The following is a 17,251-nucleotide window of genomic DNA, read 5'->3' on the forward strand; positions in this document are numbered from 1 at the left end:
GTTAGTGTGGCCAGCACAGACATAGCCCCAGCAGGGAAAACTGTGGTTCCAAGTCATCTAAGGAGAAAATTTCTCTCATGGGCACATGACTCTCTCACAACCGGAAATCCTGGTAGGGTAGGAACTTTAGAACAACTTTCCTGATACTACTGGTGGCCTCGCATGGGACAAGACGTCCGGATGTACGTAAGCTGCTGCCCGACTTGTGCCAAACAGAAACCGCTAACAGGTCGCCCTTGGGGACTTCTGCAACCTCTGCCAATTCCGGTGGAGCCATGGACACTCTTATCCACGGATTTTGTAGTTGATCTTCCACTATCCGAAGGGAAAACAGTCATTTGGGTCACCGTGGATCAATTTTCCAAAATGGCCCATTTTGTCCCGCTATCCAAGCTTCCTTCAGCGCCAGAGTTGGCTCAACTCTTTACGCAACATATCTTTCGAGCTCATGGACCTCCTCTTCATATTGTTTCTGACAGAGGTTCACAGTTTACAGCAAGATACTGGAAGGCTCTTGCAAGAAATTTGGGGTCCGCTTGGACTTCACCTCTGCATTCCACCCCCAAAGCAATGGACAAGCAGAGCGTACCAAGTTCATTAAATTTGTCTTCGAGCTCTCTGTTTTTAGCCATCAGCCCCACCACCGAGCCATTCAGTGGCTTGAGGATACCATCGTGGTCAGCAATAGTCTTGATATCTATGTTGTCCTTGAGGTTGTATTTGAAGCCAATTTGCAAGCCAGACCAGTTCCAATGGGGGTTCGAACAAGGTACCAGACCATTTGCTTTTCCTTTTCTTGAAACTTTACTGAATTGGAGCTCCAGGGACTAATAAAAATAATTTACAGATTTGTATGGTATTTCTCTGATGTGCAGTAATGCCCAACAAGAATATATGAATGTAGAGCAATTAAACTGTGGCCCAATTTTCAAAATCACAGATTGGCAGTATTGCCATTCTTAACTTTTCAGTACGGTTCAAATGAAAAAGTTGTTATATTTTGACCTTTTCTAACTGCATTCATTTTCAGGAAAAGTTCAAGAGGAGATTGAAACAGTGATGGGCTCCTCACAGCCTAAAATTGAGCATCGGAAAAAAATGCCTTATACTGATGCAGTCATCCATGAAATTCAAAGATATGCTAATATTTTGCCATTGAGCGTGCATCGTGAAACAACTACAGAGATTAAGTTTAAAGGCTATTTAATTCCAAAAGTAAGTTGAGTACTGTATTTGCTTTTCCCACAGCCTATAGAAACAGTTACAGGCCAATGTAATATGGTGGGCTGGCCACAGCGCACAGCTCAACTATGGTTACATGTGAATTTTGGACACGCGGCCATAACCTCCGATGCAAAACGGGGGTTATCGCATCTAAAACGTGCACCCACCTACCCACCTACCCAGTTTTCAAAATAGTTTCCTTTCTGCATTAATTTTTTAAGAACTTGCTATTATTCTGATTTTTCTAAATACCTAATTAAGACATCAAAGTTTATTTAAAAGTGAGGTCATATTCAGCAGGTATGTCTGTCTAAATTTGGGACTTAGCCAGGCAACCCTCAAGATTTAAAAATCCTGCTGTGCTGAATGCCTCTAATTTATCCTAGTAAACATTTAGATGGCTAAAACTTACCCAAATAAAGTAGATGCATTTTCTAGTTTATTGGAGTTTATATACAGTCATATCAGAAAACCATCACGGCAGTTTACAGTAATCTATATAAATAAAAAAGTAAATGTTCGTTTGTCCAAAATCTTAAATCTCCGAAAATTCTTCACCGATTGCTTTGAAATTTTGACACAACGTTGCATTTGAATACGTGCATGTTTTTATATACCTATATTATATAGATGTCACACCTGTGACAGGTAAAAACATGCTTTTTTGGAAAAATAGCGCCATCTGTTGGATGTAAACGCAACACATGCTATCTACAATATAAATGGGCTCTGACCGACAGACCGCAAATGCGCAGTAGAGAGCAGCTCTATCGCACATGTGCGGACCATAGAGCTCTGCGCTATGTGCTGGGTGTCACAGAGGGGGGGAGGAAAGGGTAGACGAGTCGCCCCTCTGAGAAATGGCTCATCCAGTTCCTCCGCTGCTGGGGAAAGGGGGAGGGAGTAGGGACTGCCGGACAGTTACACACAGGAGAAGGAAAGGGTAGAAGAGTCGCCTAGCCAGTCCGTCCACCTCCGGGGAAAGGGGGGAGGTAGTTGGGACGGCTGGAGCAGAGCAAATGCAGTAGACAGCGGCTGTGAAGAGATCTCAAGCAGCTGCAGCCTGCAGCAGCCAAAGCGCAAAGAGCTGAACAGAGAACAGCTCGCCCTCCTTCCCTGCCCCCTGAGTCCCGCAGATAAGGAGAAGCCAAGTAAAAAAGAAGTCACTGCATGAAATTCTCAAAAACATCAGATGACTCTTCCCAAACTACTATGATGTCATCATTATAATGTTTCCACAATTTAACATGGTCTAGAAAGGGATTAATGGGCAACCACATATCTTCAAAATACCCCTAAGGGCCTGAACAAGGAATTGGACTGGTCAGTGTTTTGATTGATCGTATATACTGATTGATAGGAGGTGATGATGTAGAACTTTGGGCGGTATTGGGTTGCAATTGAATAGTAACCCTGGGCAACATTGAGTGTTCTGGATTTTTGATTGACATGAACAGTGACGTATTATTTCCGGTTAGGCTGGGCTTTAAATTGGAAAAGAAAGCCTGGGTAACATTGAGCGTTTTTGACGCCATTGGAAAATCGGCATTGGAAAGTTTACCCTGTCTTAAGAGTTCTATTGTGCTCTGCATAAGGTAAGAAAGTGTTTGTATTTCTGATTATTGGGTTGCCGGGTTGCTAAAAAATCTTGTTTTGGTGATATATTTTCTCTCAGGTGTGAATGTTTGATTGTGGTACTATTATGTGGTGTTGATTTTAAAATTGTTATGAATTGTGTGATTCGTTATTTTAGGGTATGGAGATACTAAGGGGTCGTGGCGAGGCGGTAATAACTGTATGAAAGAAAATCCCCTGATGAAGGCTACTTTTAGCCGAAACATGGTCCATGTTGAAAATCGGCATTGGAAAGTTTACCCTGTCTTAAGAGTTCTATTGTGCTCTGCATAAGGGTATGGAGATACTAAGGGGTTGTGGCGAGGCGGTAATAACTGTATGAAAGAAAATCCCCTGATGAAGGCTATTTTTAGCCGAAACATGGTCCATGTTGGGAGCAACTTGTGACTTATGATACAGTATTGGATGATGATGATATCGATATGTCAATGATCGAGCTAAGTATCTTGACAAAATAATTTTTGTATTTGAGTAATTTTAGAGATTTCTTGGATAAATAAAATTAGACAACGAGACAAAAAAATAAAATAAAAACAATAATAAAAATCAAAAGATATATGTATAAGAGAGTGGGTACGTGATTATAACTAATGGTGCCATAAGAGCTGATACCGTTTGTGGCCCTATGTGGGCGTGAGATAGTGGATTGACACTAGTAGGCACCTTATCTATTTATGATACCTGTCTCCTTATTTGCATATATTGATTAATTTGTTTTTAATATATTTGGGAATATAGTTTCCCTCTCCATATTATATTATTTCAATAATAATAATATGACATGAAATTAATAAAATAATATAGAAACTTAGGGCTATGCCTGGTGAAACTACTAAATCATCCTTAGGAGAAAGTAACAAGGTGGGAGAGGTGGCGTAAATGGATGGAATAGATCGGAGGGGTAGCGTAACTGATGGAATAGCTTGGAGAGGTGGCTTAACTGATGGATAACAGGAAAATACTAACTTGGAAGTAGGCAGGTTAAGAGGGAAGAAAACCACCGTGCATTAAGACGTTTAACTTAAAAGGATTCATAGAAAGATTAAATGACTTGTGGCTGTGCGAAGGTCCGCGGTTAGGTTAAGGGATTAATGTGGTCTTTGTCTCCTGGAGTAGTCAAAGATCTGGGGCTATATGGAGTGCCGGTGTAGATAGGCGGGTTAGAGTCACAAATCTGGTCTATAGTTGGACATAAACCAGGGAGGCCTTAGTGTGAGGATTATCTCTTAGCAAAGGCCTGGCTGAAGAGCCATGTTTTCAGTTTCTTTTTGAAAACCAGAGGGCAGGGTTCTTGGCGGAGGTCAGGCGGGAGTGAGTTCCAAAGGGGAGGACCGGCTATGGAAAGGGCGTGCTTCCTTAATGAGGTTTTAGCCGGTGGGGTATACAGCGTGTCCTTGTATGCTCTTCTGATGGGTCTGTTTGAAATGTGTGGCCGTATTTGGAATGTTAGATTGAGGGGGGAGATATTGTGCAAAGCCTTGTGAATCATCATGAGGGCTTTAAAGAGAATCCTGAATTTGATTGGTAACCAGTGAATGTTCTGAAGGATGGGCGTGATGTGTTCCTTTTGTTGGAGTTTGTGAGAATTCTGGCAGAAGCGTTCTGGACCATCTGTAGTGGTTTAATTGTGTTGGCGGGTAGACCCAGAAGGAGGGAGTTGCAGTAATCCACTTTGGATAGGATGATAGATTATAGTACCAAGCGGAAGTCTCGGAGGTGTAGGAGTGTTTTTACTTTTTTTAGTACCTGCAATTTGATAAAGCATTCTATGGTGGTGTTGTTTACGAATTTTTTCAGGTTAAGTTGGTTGTTGAGTAGGACACCCAGATCTCTCACATGTAAGGAATGATTAATTGATGTTTTGGCTAGTTGGGAAGAGCTTGAGGAGGAGGAGAATGTTGTTGCCCTGAGCTATTAGAAGGATCTATGTCTTGTTGGTATTGAGGATGAGGTAGAGGCTGGTGAGAAGTTTGTTGATTGCTAGAAGGCAGCTATTCCAAAGGGACCAGGTTTATTGAAGAGACTCGGTGATAGGGATGAGGATCTGGATGTCGTCCGCATATAGGAAGTGGGTTAACTTTAGGTTAGTGAGTAACTGACAGTTAGATGTTAAATAGCGTGGGTGAAAGAGATGATCCTTGGGGGACTCCCAAGTTGGAACTGACTGGATGAGATTCTTTGTTGTTGATCCTTACCTTGTAACACCTGTTTTCAAGGAAGGATTTGAGCCAGTTGAATGCAGTTCTTTTGATGCCAATGTCTGCAAGTCATTGTAATAAGATCGTATGGTTCACGGTGTCGAATGCCGCAGACAGATCCAGAAGAACGAGTAGATATGGTTTAGGAGGATGGTGTCCGAGAGCGTAGATAGTAATGATTCCATGTTTAGTGCCTTGCGGAAGCCAAATTGTGTTGGGGCGAGAATCTCATTTTCTTCTAGGTATTCAGATAGTTGTTTGTTTACGACTTTTTCCATGAGTTTGGCGATCAACGGCAAATTTGCAATGGGACGGAAATTAGCTGGGTCTGATGGAGAAAGGTTGTTTTTTTTTTTAAAGAGGTTTAAGCATTGCAAGCTTGAGCTAGTCTGGAACATGACCTTGAGCTAAGGAACAGTTTATGATGTCTGCTAATGGCTTAGCAATGATATTCGGAATGGTACAGAACAAGTTGGATGGTATGTGGTCTGATGGGTGTGAAGAAGGTTTAAGTTTCTTGAGGATGTTTTCTATTTCTAGAGAAAATGTCGATTCAAAGGAGACTAGAGATGAGTTACATTGATGACTAATGGAGTGTGTGGGGGTGGGTGGAGGAATGGGCGCCATGAGGGGCGCGATGAGTGTGAAGATTTTACTCTTGAAGAAGTCAACCAATTCATTGGCTTTACTGGTGGCTTGGTCGACTGGAATGAGGGGTGTGGACGGTTTAGTGAGGGCTGAAACGTAAGTGAACAGAGCTCTGGTATCAAAGATGAAGTATCTTTTTTGAGAAGAATTCTCTCTTTGTTCTGTTGATAACATTCCTGTAGGCATTTAGGCAGGATTTGAAGGCCTCTAGGGTTGACGTGGAGGGGTTTTTACGCCACCTTTGTTCTTTACTTCTGAGGTCTTGTTTGAGGGACTTCAGTTCAGGTGTAAACCACGGTTTCCTGTTGTCCCTCTCCGGGTGAAGTGTTTTAGTGGTCGTTGGGCAGGTTTGTTCAGCTACTTTGTTAGTGATGTTGATCCAAGACAAGGTTACAGAGTTGGCGTCCGAGAGGTTGAGTTGGGTTAATTCATTGGAGAGCTGTGTGCTGAGGAGCTCTCTAGAACAAGGTTTCCTGAAAGTTACTGAGGTTATAGGGGCTGCCTGGGGAGGGTGTTCTTTAATCTCTAGGACTGTGGAGATGATCTGGTGATCCGACCATGGGATTGGTGAGCATGTTGGATTGGCAGGAAGCGAGATGCCCTCATTTATGAAAATGAGGTCTAAAGTGTGGCCCGCTTTGTGGGTTGGACTGTTGACAATTTGTCTGAATTACTTGACTTTTGATACTGAAAGCATTGGCATCATGATAGCCATCAGATTAGATCTATTTTTAAAGTTTTATCAGTATAAATATAGGCTATTAATCTTAACTTGTTTTATTAAAACTGGCATGTTGATGTTTATATGGGAGATATATCGTGAATTACCAGTGCTCTGCTATGTTGGGGGGTTTTTCAGAGGTCTTTGTGACTATTCTCTTACACAGTCTAGCCTTATAGGACTGACATTAAAGACTAGAAACACATATCCAAAATGCAAGAAAAAAAGTATTTTATGTAATGTATTTTTCAGGGAACTTACATCATTCCTGTGCTAGAATCTGTACTGTATGACAAGACTCAATTTGAGAAACCAACAGAATTCAATCCTCAGCATTTTCTTAATTCAGAGGGATTGTTTATAAAGAAAGAAGCCTTCATGCCCTTTGGAGCAGGTAATATAAACAGTTTTCATTTGCAGTAAGTACTGTGAATTGAATTTAATAAAATATTTTTTGTTATTCATTTATCTCAGTTTCACATCTCACCAGTGTTTCTCAATAGAAAGAAATCATTCTAATCTTGAATTCAAAAAATAATAATTTGTGTGTACATTTAGGAGGATGGGTAGAGGTCGTGGCTGGTTGGCTGGAGATATTTGCCTATGTCAGTGAAATAAGACTGACATCAAAACAGATGTCACTAAAGAGGAATCATTCAGCAATATTGTTGCAGTTGAATTGCCTTTATTCCTTTCAAGCATCATTCAGTGACCTTAGTAACTATCTTATCTAATTAGACTTCGTAATACATAAAGCTTGTTTTATTTTATTGCAGTATTGTTTTATGGCCATTTTACTTTACTGCCCTAGAACAATTTGGTGCAGACTGTATCTGAGGCTGGCACCATCTTAAAGAGAGAGTAGGTGGAACAATACCAACTGGGTATCACTCCTACTTCTTTCTACAGTGAAGACCACCATGAAAGAGATAAGTGGGGGCCAGGGAGGCCTTAGCTCTGGCTTATTTGCAGGGGGCAGGGGCAGAGAGGCCTGGGAAAGTCCCAGCTTTGCTTGGCTTAGCTCAGCCCATCCTTGGCCTATATGTTGCGGGGGGGAGAGGAACGGAAGGACCCAGAAAGGTGACAGTAAGGGGCTCAGTGTTGCCAAACTGTGCTGGGGTGTCTGGGAAGGCCTCATTTTTTTAGGGGGAGGGTTAGTAATGAATCTTAAATATCCAACATTTTTTGGATATTTTTGGGTAAGCTGCATTGTGGTTCGTTCCATTCAGAACAAACCAAAAATCTACCTTTTTGTTACTATAAATGCATTTGCTTTTACAAATGCACATTGCTATTGTACATTTCTTCTAGCAGTGCTTCTATCTGGGACAAAGCAGATAATGCAATGAGCTCTCATGACTGTATTAATCATGGGGTAAATATTCATAGCTGGCCATATAAGTAACTTAGGGGGTCATTCTCTAATGCTATCAAATGCGAAAAGGGACATTTCACACTTAAAAAGTCCCTTTTCACGTGCAATAGCTAGCTCGGGGCGGAGTCGGGGTGGAGTCGGCCCTGGAAGAGGAGGAGTCGGGGTGGTACCGGGGCCAACGCTGCGAACACATCGTTAGCGGCGAAAGGTAAGATTCCTTATCGCCGCTAGTTTCGCGTCGAACAACTACACCTTTTAGGGTGTAGTTATTCGGCGTGAAAGCCGGCAGGGATTGTACCGCGGAGGTGCGATCGCTGCCGGCTATCGCAGGATCGCCCCCTGCTTTGCTGCCCCCGCCCCACGTTATCGCCAGATTCTCTAAGGTCTGTGACCTTAGAGAATCCAGGCCTTAGCCAGATAGAACTTATCTGGCTAAGGTACGATGTATATTCAACAGCATAGTGAAGTCACTGAATATACTCCTATATATACATACTTAACCAGAAAAGTCTACCCAATTATGTTTATCCCTGCTCTATGGGTCATCAAACATACACAAATACTTATGCGGCTAACTATGAGTGTCAGTATTTAGCTGTATAAGTTATATGGATAACTCGATCTGCCCCTGATCTGCACAGTATATGTCAGCTTTTTGTGCGTGTAACTTTTAGCCATATAAGGGACTTATATGGCTAAGTGGCAGCCATTGAACATAGTCACATATTTAGCAGCCGCTACTTAGCTGCATAAGTCTCGCTTATCTGGCTAAATAGCACTGAGTGCACTTTGAATTTCGGGCCCCACATTATTAAGCTCTGTGTGAGGCAGTGCCCCTAGTGTTCCCCTATTTACCTGTGTGGTCCCAGGCTAGATGCCTGGTCCATCTTAAATGCCTTAAGGAGCATATGCTCTAGGGGTGGGATCCTGTGGTGGAGGTGGGGCTCAGAGGGCGTAGCCAGAGACTGGGGAATAAGAGCTGGGATCCAAGTGGTGATAACCAGACCAGGCCAAGTCTCCGGGAGAAAGATAGCTCCTGTATACAACACTGTCCAAACACTGAGCTAAGATGAAGCAATACACTGTAAGTAAAGTGATTACACTGTCTGAGGAGAAGACAGTTTATTGTTCTGCTTGTGTCAAATTGTAATAAAGAGATACTGTTTTAAGAAGGCTGGAATCAATCTAGTTTGTCTCCAGGCCTGTGGTAATCACTGCTCGTTCCCATACTCTGAATTAGACATTTTAGCACATAGATTTTCTTGATGGATGACACAGTGAAATTTAACTGATGGGAGGCTGATTTGATCTCAAATAACTTTATCTATAAGAACATTAAAACATTTGTAGGTCTTACCTCATTTTGTATATTGGTGATATTGTGCTGTGGCCCTTCTGAGCTTCAGTTGAACTAAAATATTGTACGGGGTGGATAATGATTTTTATGCAGCACATATAAGATTAATTCCCAGCTGGACTGTTGCCTGGTGGAGATCCACTTAACATACTGTAGGGATGGGCAGAGGGATGCCATATGTTGCATTCGAGATTCGTATTCGTTGGGGGCAGATACGTTGCATTCAGCAAGGGGGGCCCCCAATACATTTATACGTTAATTCTTAATCGTTTCCCAGCTAAAATTAAATTGACTACAACCCCCCACACTCCTGACCCACCCAAAACTTATGAAAACTCCCTGGTGGTCCAGCAGGGGGTCCGGGAGCCATATCCTGCACTCACACCCTTGGCTGCCGGTTTCAAAATGGCGCCAATAGCCTTTGACCTACTATGTCACAGGGGCTACCGGTGCCATTGAACATGAACAGCATGGTCCTTCTTTTGAATACATTCTACTGTGTGTGTCCAAGAAGACTCTTCAACTTTTTTTTTTAGGAGCTGACATACTGTCAAGTGTAGCTATTCTTCAACTTAGTAAAAAAAAAAAAAAAAGCCAAACAGGGTCATTTTTCAAAACACGATGGGCCGATATCGCATGTGTTAGGGCCTTATCACATGCAATAACGCCCTAACACACATGATAATGACCACATTGCAATGATAAAATTTAAATGAGGGAAAGGGGAGAGGTTTGGGTGGGATTTTAAAAATTGGGGGTCCAGTTTCAGAATTCTTAGCATAAGCAGCAGGCATTTGTTGCTCTAAGGACCTTGGAAATTTAACAAAAAAGATATAGGGGTACTGGAAGATTAAGGAGTAGGACATGCTTGCGCATAGCAGGGGCTGGGAGAAGGAACTAGGGGTTGGCCCGGGGATTTTCATTTTTCATTTAATTTATTAAAATTTATTAATCGCCTAACACAAACAGGCCTAGGCGATGTACATAATAAACATACATAATAAAAACATATGATTAACATAAACTTAACACACATGAATCGTTAGTTTCACAGAAATTAAATAACCAGTACCATATGGATACATTCAGTATCACACAATAACAGAGTATTGCAGGAAAGGGGAGGAGCTGTCATAATCCCCCAGGCACAAATGAAAGCAGCATCGGGTGGGAGGCAGGATCAGCATAGACTCCATGATATGGCTTCCACTTGACTCACACTAAGATTGACTGAGTGCATGATAAAGTGACTTACCATAAATATGAACAGCTGTGTGAGTGCTAATCAAAATTATTTCAGGTGCCGCCTTTGGCACCCATGCCACAGCATGCCTCTACTTGAACTATAATAATTATATGTAAAAATATAGCAGTGTTACCAATACATGGCCATGTTAAAGACAATACAGCCATGGTAATTCAGGTTATGCTCTGCATATAAGGTTTCCCCTTGTTAAACAACTAATGTGAAAAGGTCTTTTAGCTCCATATCTCCTGTATCACGATTTGCCCTCCAAGCCAGTGACCCCCTCACCCATTCCCCACAGAATGCAAAAGGGTCTCGGAGCCTGCACCCTCCTCCACAACTTTCCCCTCCCCCATCGGAATGTTACTGCAACTTTCACAATCTTCAACTGGGCTTTTTACACGTCCATAGAGCCCTAACCCCCCTGAAAACTGATTGAGCCTTTTTAGCTCCCTTGGACTTCCACCCCCATTCCTCCAAAAGCTAAAACCGACGAGATGTTCCCAACGTTCGTCGGTATATAAAAGTTATTAAATAAATAAATAAATAAATAAATAATCAGGCAAGTATTTCTATGTGAAAGGCGGTCGGGCTTTTGTAGGCTCCCTAGTTCCTCTATCACCTCCAAATTTGATTCAGCTTTTATGCACACCCCTTTCCCTTCAATCCCTGGAGACAATTTCTTTCAAGCCTCCTCCAGATTCTCCCTCATGCTTTGGTGTAGAGATCAGAGGTTGGCAGCAGCATTTTATATTGAGTACCATGGCCAACAGAAGGGAAGCCAGTTTCTTCCTGCCAATAAAGTTCTGGTCCAAGCTAACATGAGCCATTGGCACAAATGTTAACTACTAATGAAAGTCTGCATAAAAATGTATTCAATGACATGTCAGAATAACAATGATTGAACATTATTTTTATATTCTGTGCATATATTTCTAACGCCAGGTATTACTTGTGAAATACCACGGCTCATCTTGTTTTGTTGATAGGTCGAAGAATCTGCGCTGGAGAGACTCTTGCCAAAATGGAGCTTTTCCTTTTCTTTGTCAGTCTGCTGCAGAGATTCACCTTCCGTCCTCCACCTGATCTTACTGATTTTGACTTCAAGACTTTAACTGGGATTACCATTTCTCCAAAACCATACAAAATCTGTGCTCTGCCACGCTCTTAAAACTGTTATTTTTTTTTTTAAAGTATGCCATGCTCTTTCTAAAGAATATAAGCTTCTGAAATAGAAATGATCTAAGTGAATGCTATTGAATCCTGATATAAAGCAGGAATTCTATAATACCTCAAAGGTCTTATTTTCATCTATCATGTGATACATCAAGTTTAATAAATAATAATAATAATAATAGCCATTGAAATACTTGTGGGAATTTTATTATATAAGAGCAATTTAAAAAAAAATAGTCTAATGCTATTCATCTGTATACACTGGAAATATTCAAAAGAATATAGGCACCTACATTTGGAGCTAGGTTTCCTAAATCCCTGTGTGTGAAATTTGGCTAAATATATCATTGTACTTCCAAAACATAGTTAAAATTAGCTTCTGTGCAACTTGGCATTCCTGGGATTGAGTTTGGATTGAAGGAGAAAACACTGCAGGTGTGATTGGATTTTCAGTTATACATAGATATTTTCTCCCCAGAACTCAAATCACAGAAATAGCAGGGCAAAATCCTTGAGTAATTTGTTTCTACAAATCTTGATTCAATTTTCGAGAAACTACCCTTGTACCTGTGATGCTGAGACATCCCCCACAAAATGATTGCCAGGCACTGAAAACATTAAATTTCAGATAACAGAGTTGGAAACTGTTATCTGCAACCCTTGGTGCACAAAAATCCAAAGGTACTGACAAAAGATCTCATAAAAACAAAAAGCTCTTCTGCCAGGGGCTTGTTCTATCAAAGGCATTAATCTAGGGACAGATTAGGAGGGAAACAAAGGTAAAATGGCTATTAAGATCCTCAACAAGTGAATACAAAACAGATTCTAGTATAAGTGAAGAAAAAAGGATTTTTTTATTGGGTTTTAACATGTTAAAACATACAAACAATTGAATAAATCCTTATGTATGGGGGAGATGGGTATGACAGGTACGATAACTATGATAGCTAAGAGGAAAATACCTGGAATATCTACTTGAACATTTGTTGGATGTTTGTAAAGTTTACCTTCCAAATATAATAAGAAAAAAGGATTTTAAAGTGGACATCATGGTACACTTGGGGACCAATAATCTGGCACAAAACAGTCAATGTAGTACTAGAGGAGGTTAAATAATTTAGAAGAGGGTACTTGTCAAACAATTTTGGATACTTGTCAAAATCTATGGTATTATCTTTTTATGGTAAGGAGGAGAAAAGGCTATGTCATATCACAAACTTCAATACATAGCTCTAAACCTGATGGAAAGAAGAGGGTTCTGGGTAAATTAGTGGCTAGGACTGTGTTTGGGCTACCCGGGGCCTATACTGTGGAAATGATCTATATCTGTCTATGGGAGAGGAAAGGATCTTGGGGGAGAAATTCACTTCATACATTGCCATGTATTTAAGAAAGAAAAAGATAGTGATGGATGTAAACCAATTGATTTGCGCTGTTACCCCCCAAAGAATGAATGAACTAATGAAGATTGACACAATAGCAAGAATCAAACAAGGCTATCCTTAATCAACAGGTATATAGGAGGACCAGATATGAGATTATACATAGTGCAGATACTGTGAGAAAAACTAGTTGGAAAGCTATGAGTATATATACTCAGTCTAGACAATGAAATCCAGATTTGCAAGCTCTAATGGTAGAGGCAGACAAGGATATTGTTGTTATCACAGAGACATGTTCAATGAGTCCCATGAATGGGATACAGCTAAATTACAAAATAATCTGTTCAGGAAGGATAGGTATGGCACAAAGGTGTGAGGAATAGGTCTTTATATAAAAATAATATCCAAATTCCTAAAATGTAAGAAATATAAAGGAAGAAGGAGGAGCCGTGGCAGATTATTTTAAAGAGGTAATAACACTTTTATCTACACTGGTGTGATATACAAGTCCAAAATACAGGTGGAAGAATTGAATACAGATCTAATTGAGGATATCCAAAAGGTGTGAAAAAAGTGGGCAATGTAGGTGGGTGATTTTAATCTTTCATATGGATTGGTGTATTCCTTTATGAGCATTAGTCAGAAGTAGAGAGATCCTGGACTGGATTCCCTTTAAAACGGACTTTCCTCAGACAAATGGTATCAGACTCTACGAGGGAGAAGATGATAATAAAGGTGATTCTATGAATTAGGAAAACATTTCTAATGTCTTGGTGGGGGCTCATTTATGTACTTGTAATAATCAGATAGTATGGTTTGATATAGTAGCCATGGTGAATAGAGATCAAAGTCCTGTTTTTCAAAAATATTGATTTTAGTAAATGGAACAGAATCTAAAGTAGACACTGGAAGGGTAGGAAAATATAAGTGAGGTATAAAAACTGTTGGATAAACTAACAGAAGCTATAGAAAAAGCAATATATCTCTGTGTAATAAAAAAAAGTAAATAAATAAAAGAATGGGTAAACGTTATCCAGCTAACTTTCTTGGGATATTCAGTAGGGATGTGCAGAGGGTACAGATTCATCTGATTCAGTATTCATATTCATCGGGACCCAAATACGTTGCATTCGTTCAATGACGCCCCCGATACGTTCATATGTTGCATTAGTTTTCCGGTTCCCATTAAAGTCAAAAGCGGAAGTATTTGCAGCCTATTTTTGGCTGCACAATTGGGGTTTTATTATCAATTGTGATGAAACTTCTGGGGAGCAATCATCAGAAAAACAAGAGCTCCAAGGTACTTAGACTGTGGCAAAGGGAGCCCTTTCCTTTGTGCAGGAAAGGGCTCCCTAGAATGGGTTCGCCCCTAGAGTGGGGTGTTTCCATTGGTGTCTAGTGAGCTCTTGCTGGTCTTTTAAAATCTGGTGGATGTAGCTGATATACAAACGAGAGTTTTTAAGGCCGAGATGGAGGAGGGTGCATGTGAACAGCTGTTCAACATGGGTCAGAGGGTAGATACAGGCTGGCTACACCCGAGGAGAGTTCCCTTTTGTTTGATCTGCGAAGGGCTCACCGGAATGAGTTGGCCCTTAGAGTGGAGCATGAGCCTTCAAAGCGTGGCGACGTGGAGCAGGGTCCATGTGAACAGCGGTTCAGCATGGATCAACAGGTACTAAGAGATAGACTGCAACACCGGGGAGAGTTCCCGTTCCATTGAGCACGAGTCTTCAAAGCCTGGTGACCTGGAGCAGGGTCTCACTGTGAGCATGGTCTCACCGTGTTTGCCACAGTCTAAGTACCTTGGAGCTCTTTTCTCGTTCTGAACATGGGTCAACAGGTGTTAAGAGATAGGTTGCTACACTGGGGAGAGTTCCCTTTCCTTTGAGCAGGAGTATAATGGTACAAATTACTAGGATTTAAGCATTTGTAAACAGATCATGACTTCATAAGCAAGACGGAGGAAGTACTCTTCTCTGCCCTGAAACTAAAGAAATCTGTGTGTTTTATTTAAGGATTCATGCTGAGAAAGATTACTAGTTTCAATTGCCAGAGACTGAGGTTTCCCTTTGCAACGAGGGTTCAGCCGTTAGGAATGGACATAAGGTCTAGACGGACAGGCACAGCAATCGAAGACAGAGGTCAAGCCCACGAAGGGACATAAGGCCTGGACGGACAGGCACAGTAATCAAGGACACAGGTCAAACACTCTTAGGGACATAAGGCCTGGACAGACAGGCACAGCAATCGAGAACAGAGGTCACGCCCACGTAGGAACATAAGGCCTGGACCGACAGGCACAGCAATCGAGTACAGAGGTCAAGCCCACATAGGGACATAAGGCCTGGACAGACAGGCACAGCCATCGAGGACAGAGGTCAAGCCCACATAGGGACATAAGGCCTGGATGGACAGGCACAGCAATTGAGTACAGAGGTCAAGTCCACGTAGGGACATAAGGCCTGGAGAGACAGGCACAGCAATCGAGGTCAAACCCTTGTAGAGACGTAAAGCCTGGACAAACAGGCATAGCAATCGAGGACAGAGGTCAAGCCCACGTAGGGACATAAGGTCTGGAAGAACAGGCACAGCAATCGAGTACAGAGGTCAAGCCCAAGTAGGGACATAAGACCTGGACGGACAGGCACAGCAATCGAGGACAGAGGTCAAGTCCACGTAGGGACATAAGGCCTGGATGGACAGGCAGAGCAATCGAGAACACAGGTCAAACACTCTTAGGGACAAAAGGCCTGGACGGATAGGCACAGCAATGGAGGTCAAACTCTTGTAGAGATGTAAAGCCTGGACAAACAGGCATAGCAATCGAGGACAGAGGTCAAGCCCACATAGGGACATAAGGCCTGGATGAACAGGCACAGCAAGTGAGGACAAAGTTCAAGTCCACGAAGGGACATAAGGCCTGGACAGTCAGGCACAGCAATTGAGGACAGAGGTCAAGCCCACGTAGGAACATAAGGCCTGGATGGACAGGCACAGCAATCGAGGTCAAACCCTTGTAGAGACGTAAAGCCTGGATGAACAGGCATAGCAATCAAGGACAGAGGTCAAGCCCACGTAGGGACATAAGGTCTGGATGAACAGGCACAGCAATCAAGTACAGAGGTCAAGCCCAAGAAGGGACATAAGACCTGGATGGACAGGCACAGCAATCGAGGACAGAGGTCAAGTCCATGTAGGGACATAAGGCCTAGATGGATAGGTACAGCAATCGAGGACACAGGTTAAACACTCTTAGGGACAAAAGGCCTGGACGGACAGGCACTGCAATCGAGGTAAAACCCTTATAGAGATGTAAAGCCTAGACAAACAGGCATAGCAATCGAGGACAGAGGTCAAGCCCAAGTAGGGACATAAGGCCTGGACAAACAGGCACAGTAATGGAGGTCAAACCCTTGTAGGGACATAAGGCCTGGACGGACAGGCACAGCAATCGAGGACACAGGTCAATCACTCTTAGGGACATAAGGCCTGGATGGAGAGGCAGAGCAATCGAGGTCAAACCCTTGTAGAGATGTAATGCGTGGATGAACATTCATAGCAAGCGAGGACAGAGGTGAAGCCCACATAGGGACAAAAGGCCTGGATGAACAGGCACAGCAATCGAGGACAGAGGTCAAGACCACATAGGGACACAAGGCCTGGACGGACAGGCACAGCAATTGAGGACACAGGTCAAACACTCTTAGAGACATAAGGCCTGGCTGAACAGGCACAGCAATCGAGGACAGAGGTCAAGCCTATGTAGGGACATAAGGCCTGGATGGACAGGCACAGCAATCGAGGACACAGGTCAAACACTCTTAGGGACATAAAGCCTGGATGGAGAGGCACAGCAATCGAGGTCAAACCCTTGTAGAGATGTAATGCGTGGACAAACAGGCATAGCAATCGAGGACAGAGGTCAAGCCCACATAGGGACATAAGGCCTGGATGAACAGGCACAGCAATTGAGGACAAAGTTCAAATCCACGAAGGGACATAAGGCCTGGACAGTCAGGCACAGCAATCGAGGACAGAGGTCAAGCCCACGTAGGGACATAAAGCCTGGATGGACAGGCACAGCAATCGAGGACAGAGGTCAAGCCCACCTAGGGACAAAAGGCCTGGACGGACAAGCACAGCAATCAAGGTCAAACCCTTGTAGAGACGTAAAGCCTGGATGGACAGGCACAGCAATCAAGGACACAGGTAAAACCCTTGTAAGGACATAAGGCCTGGACGAACAGGCATAGCAATCAAGGACAGAGGTCAAGCCCACATAGGGACAT

At 42.5% G+C, this 17,251-nt stretch overlaps 1 protein-coding gene across 2 annotated transcripts in view; it reads left to right on the plus strand.

The window, feature by feature from the left end:
- Window positions 1-11,765, plus strand: part of LOC115088126 (cytochrome P450 2K6-like) — a 114,123-nt gene extending 102,358 nt beyond the window's left edge. For both annotated transcript variants that reach the window (XM_029596102.1, XM_029596101.1), the window contains 3 exons: window positions 1,031-1,215; window positions 6,679-6,820; window positions 11,394-11,765. In XM_029596102.1, coding sequence (XP_029451962.1) covers window positions 1,031-1,215; window positions 6,679-6,820; window positions 11,394-11,575 — 509 coding nt within the window. In that variant the 3' untranslated portion in view covers window positions 11,576-11,765. The remainder of the gene's footprint in view (window positions 1-1,030; window positions 1,216-6,678; window positions 6,821-11,393) is intronic.
- Window positions 11,766-17,251: the final 5,486 nt, after the last annotated feature.

This window comes from Rhinatrema bivittatum, chromosome 3 (genome assembly GCF_901001135.1).
Source record: "Rhinatrema bivittatum chromosome 3, aRhiBiv1.1, whole genome shotgun sequence".
In the NCBI taxonomy this organism is placed as follows: domain Eukaryota; kingdom Metazoa; phylum Chordata; class Amphibia; order Gymnophiona; family Rhinatrematidae; genus Rhinatrema; species Rhinatrema bivittatum.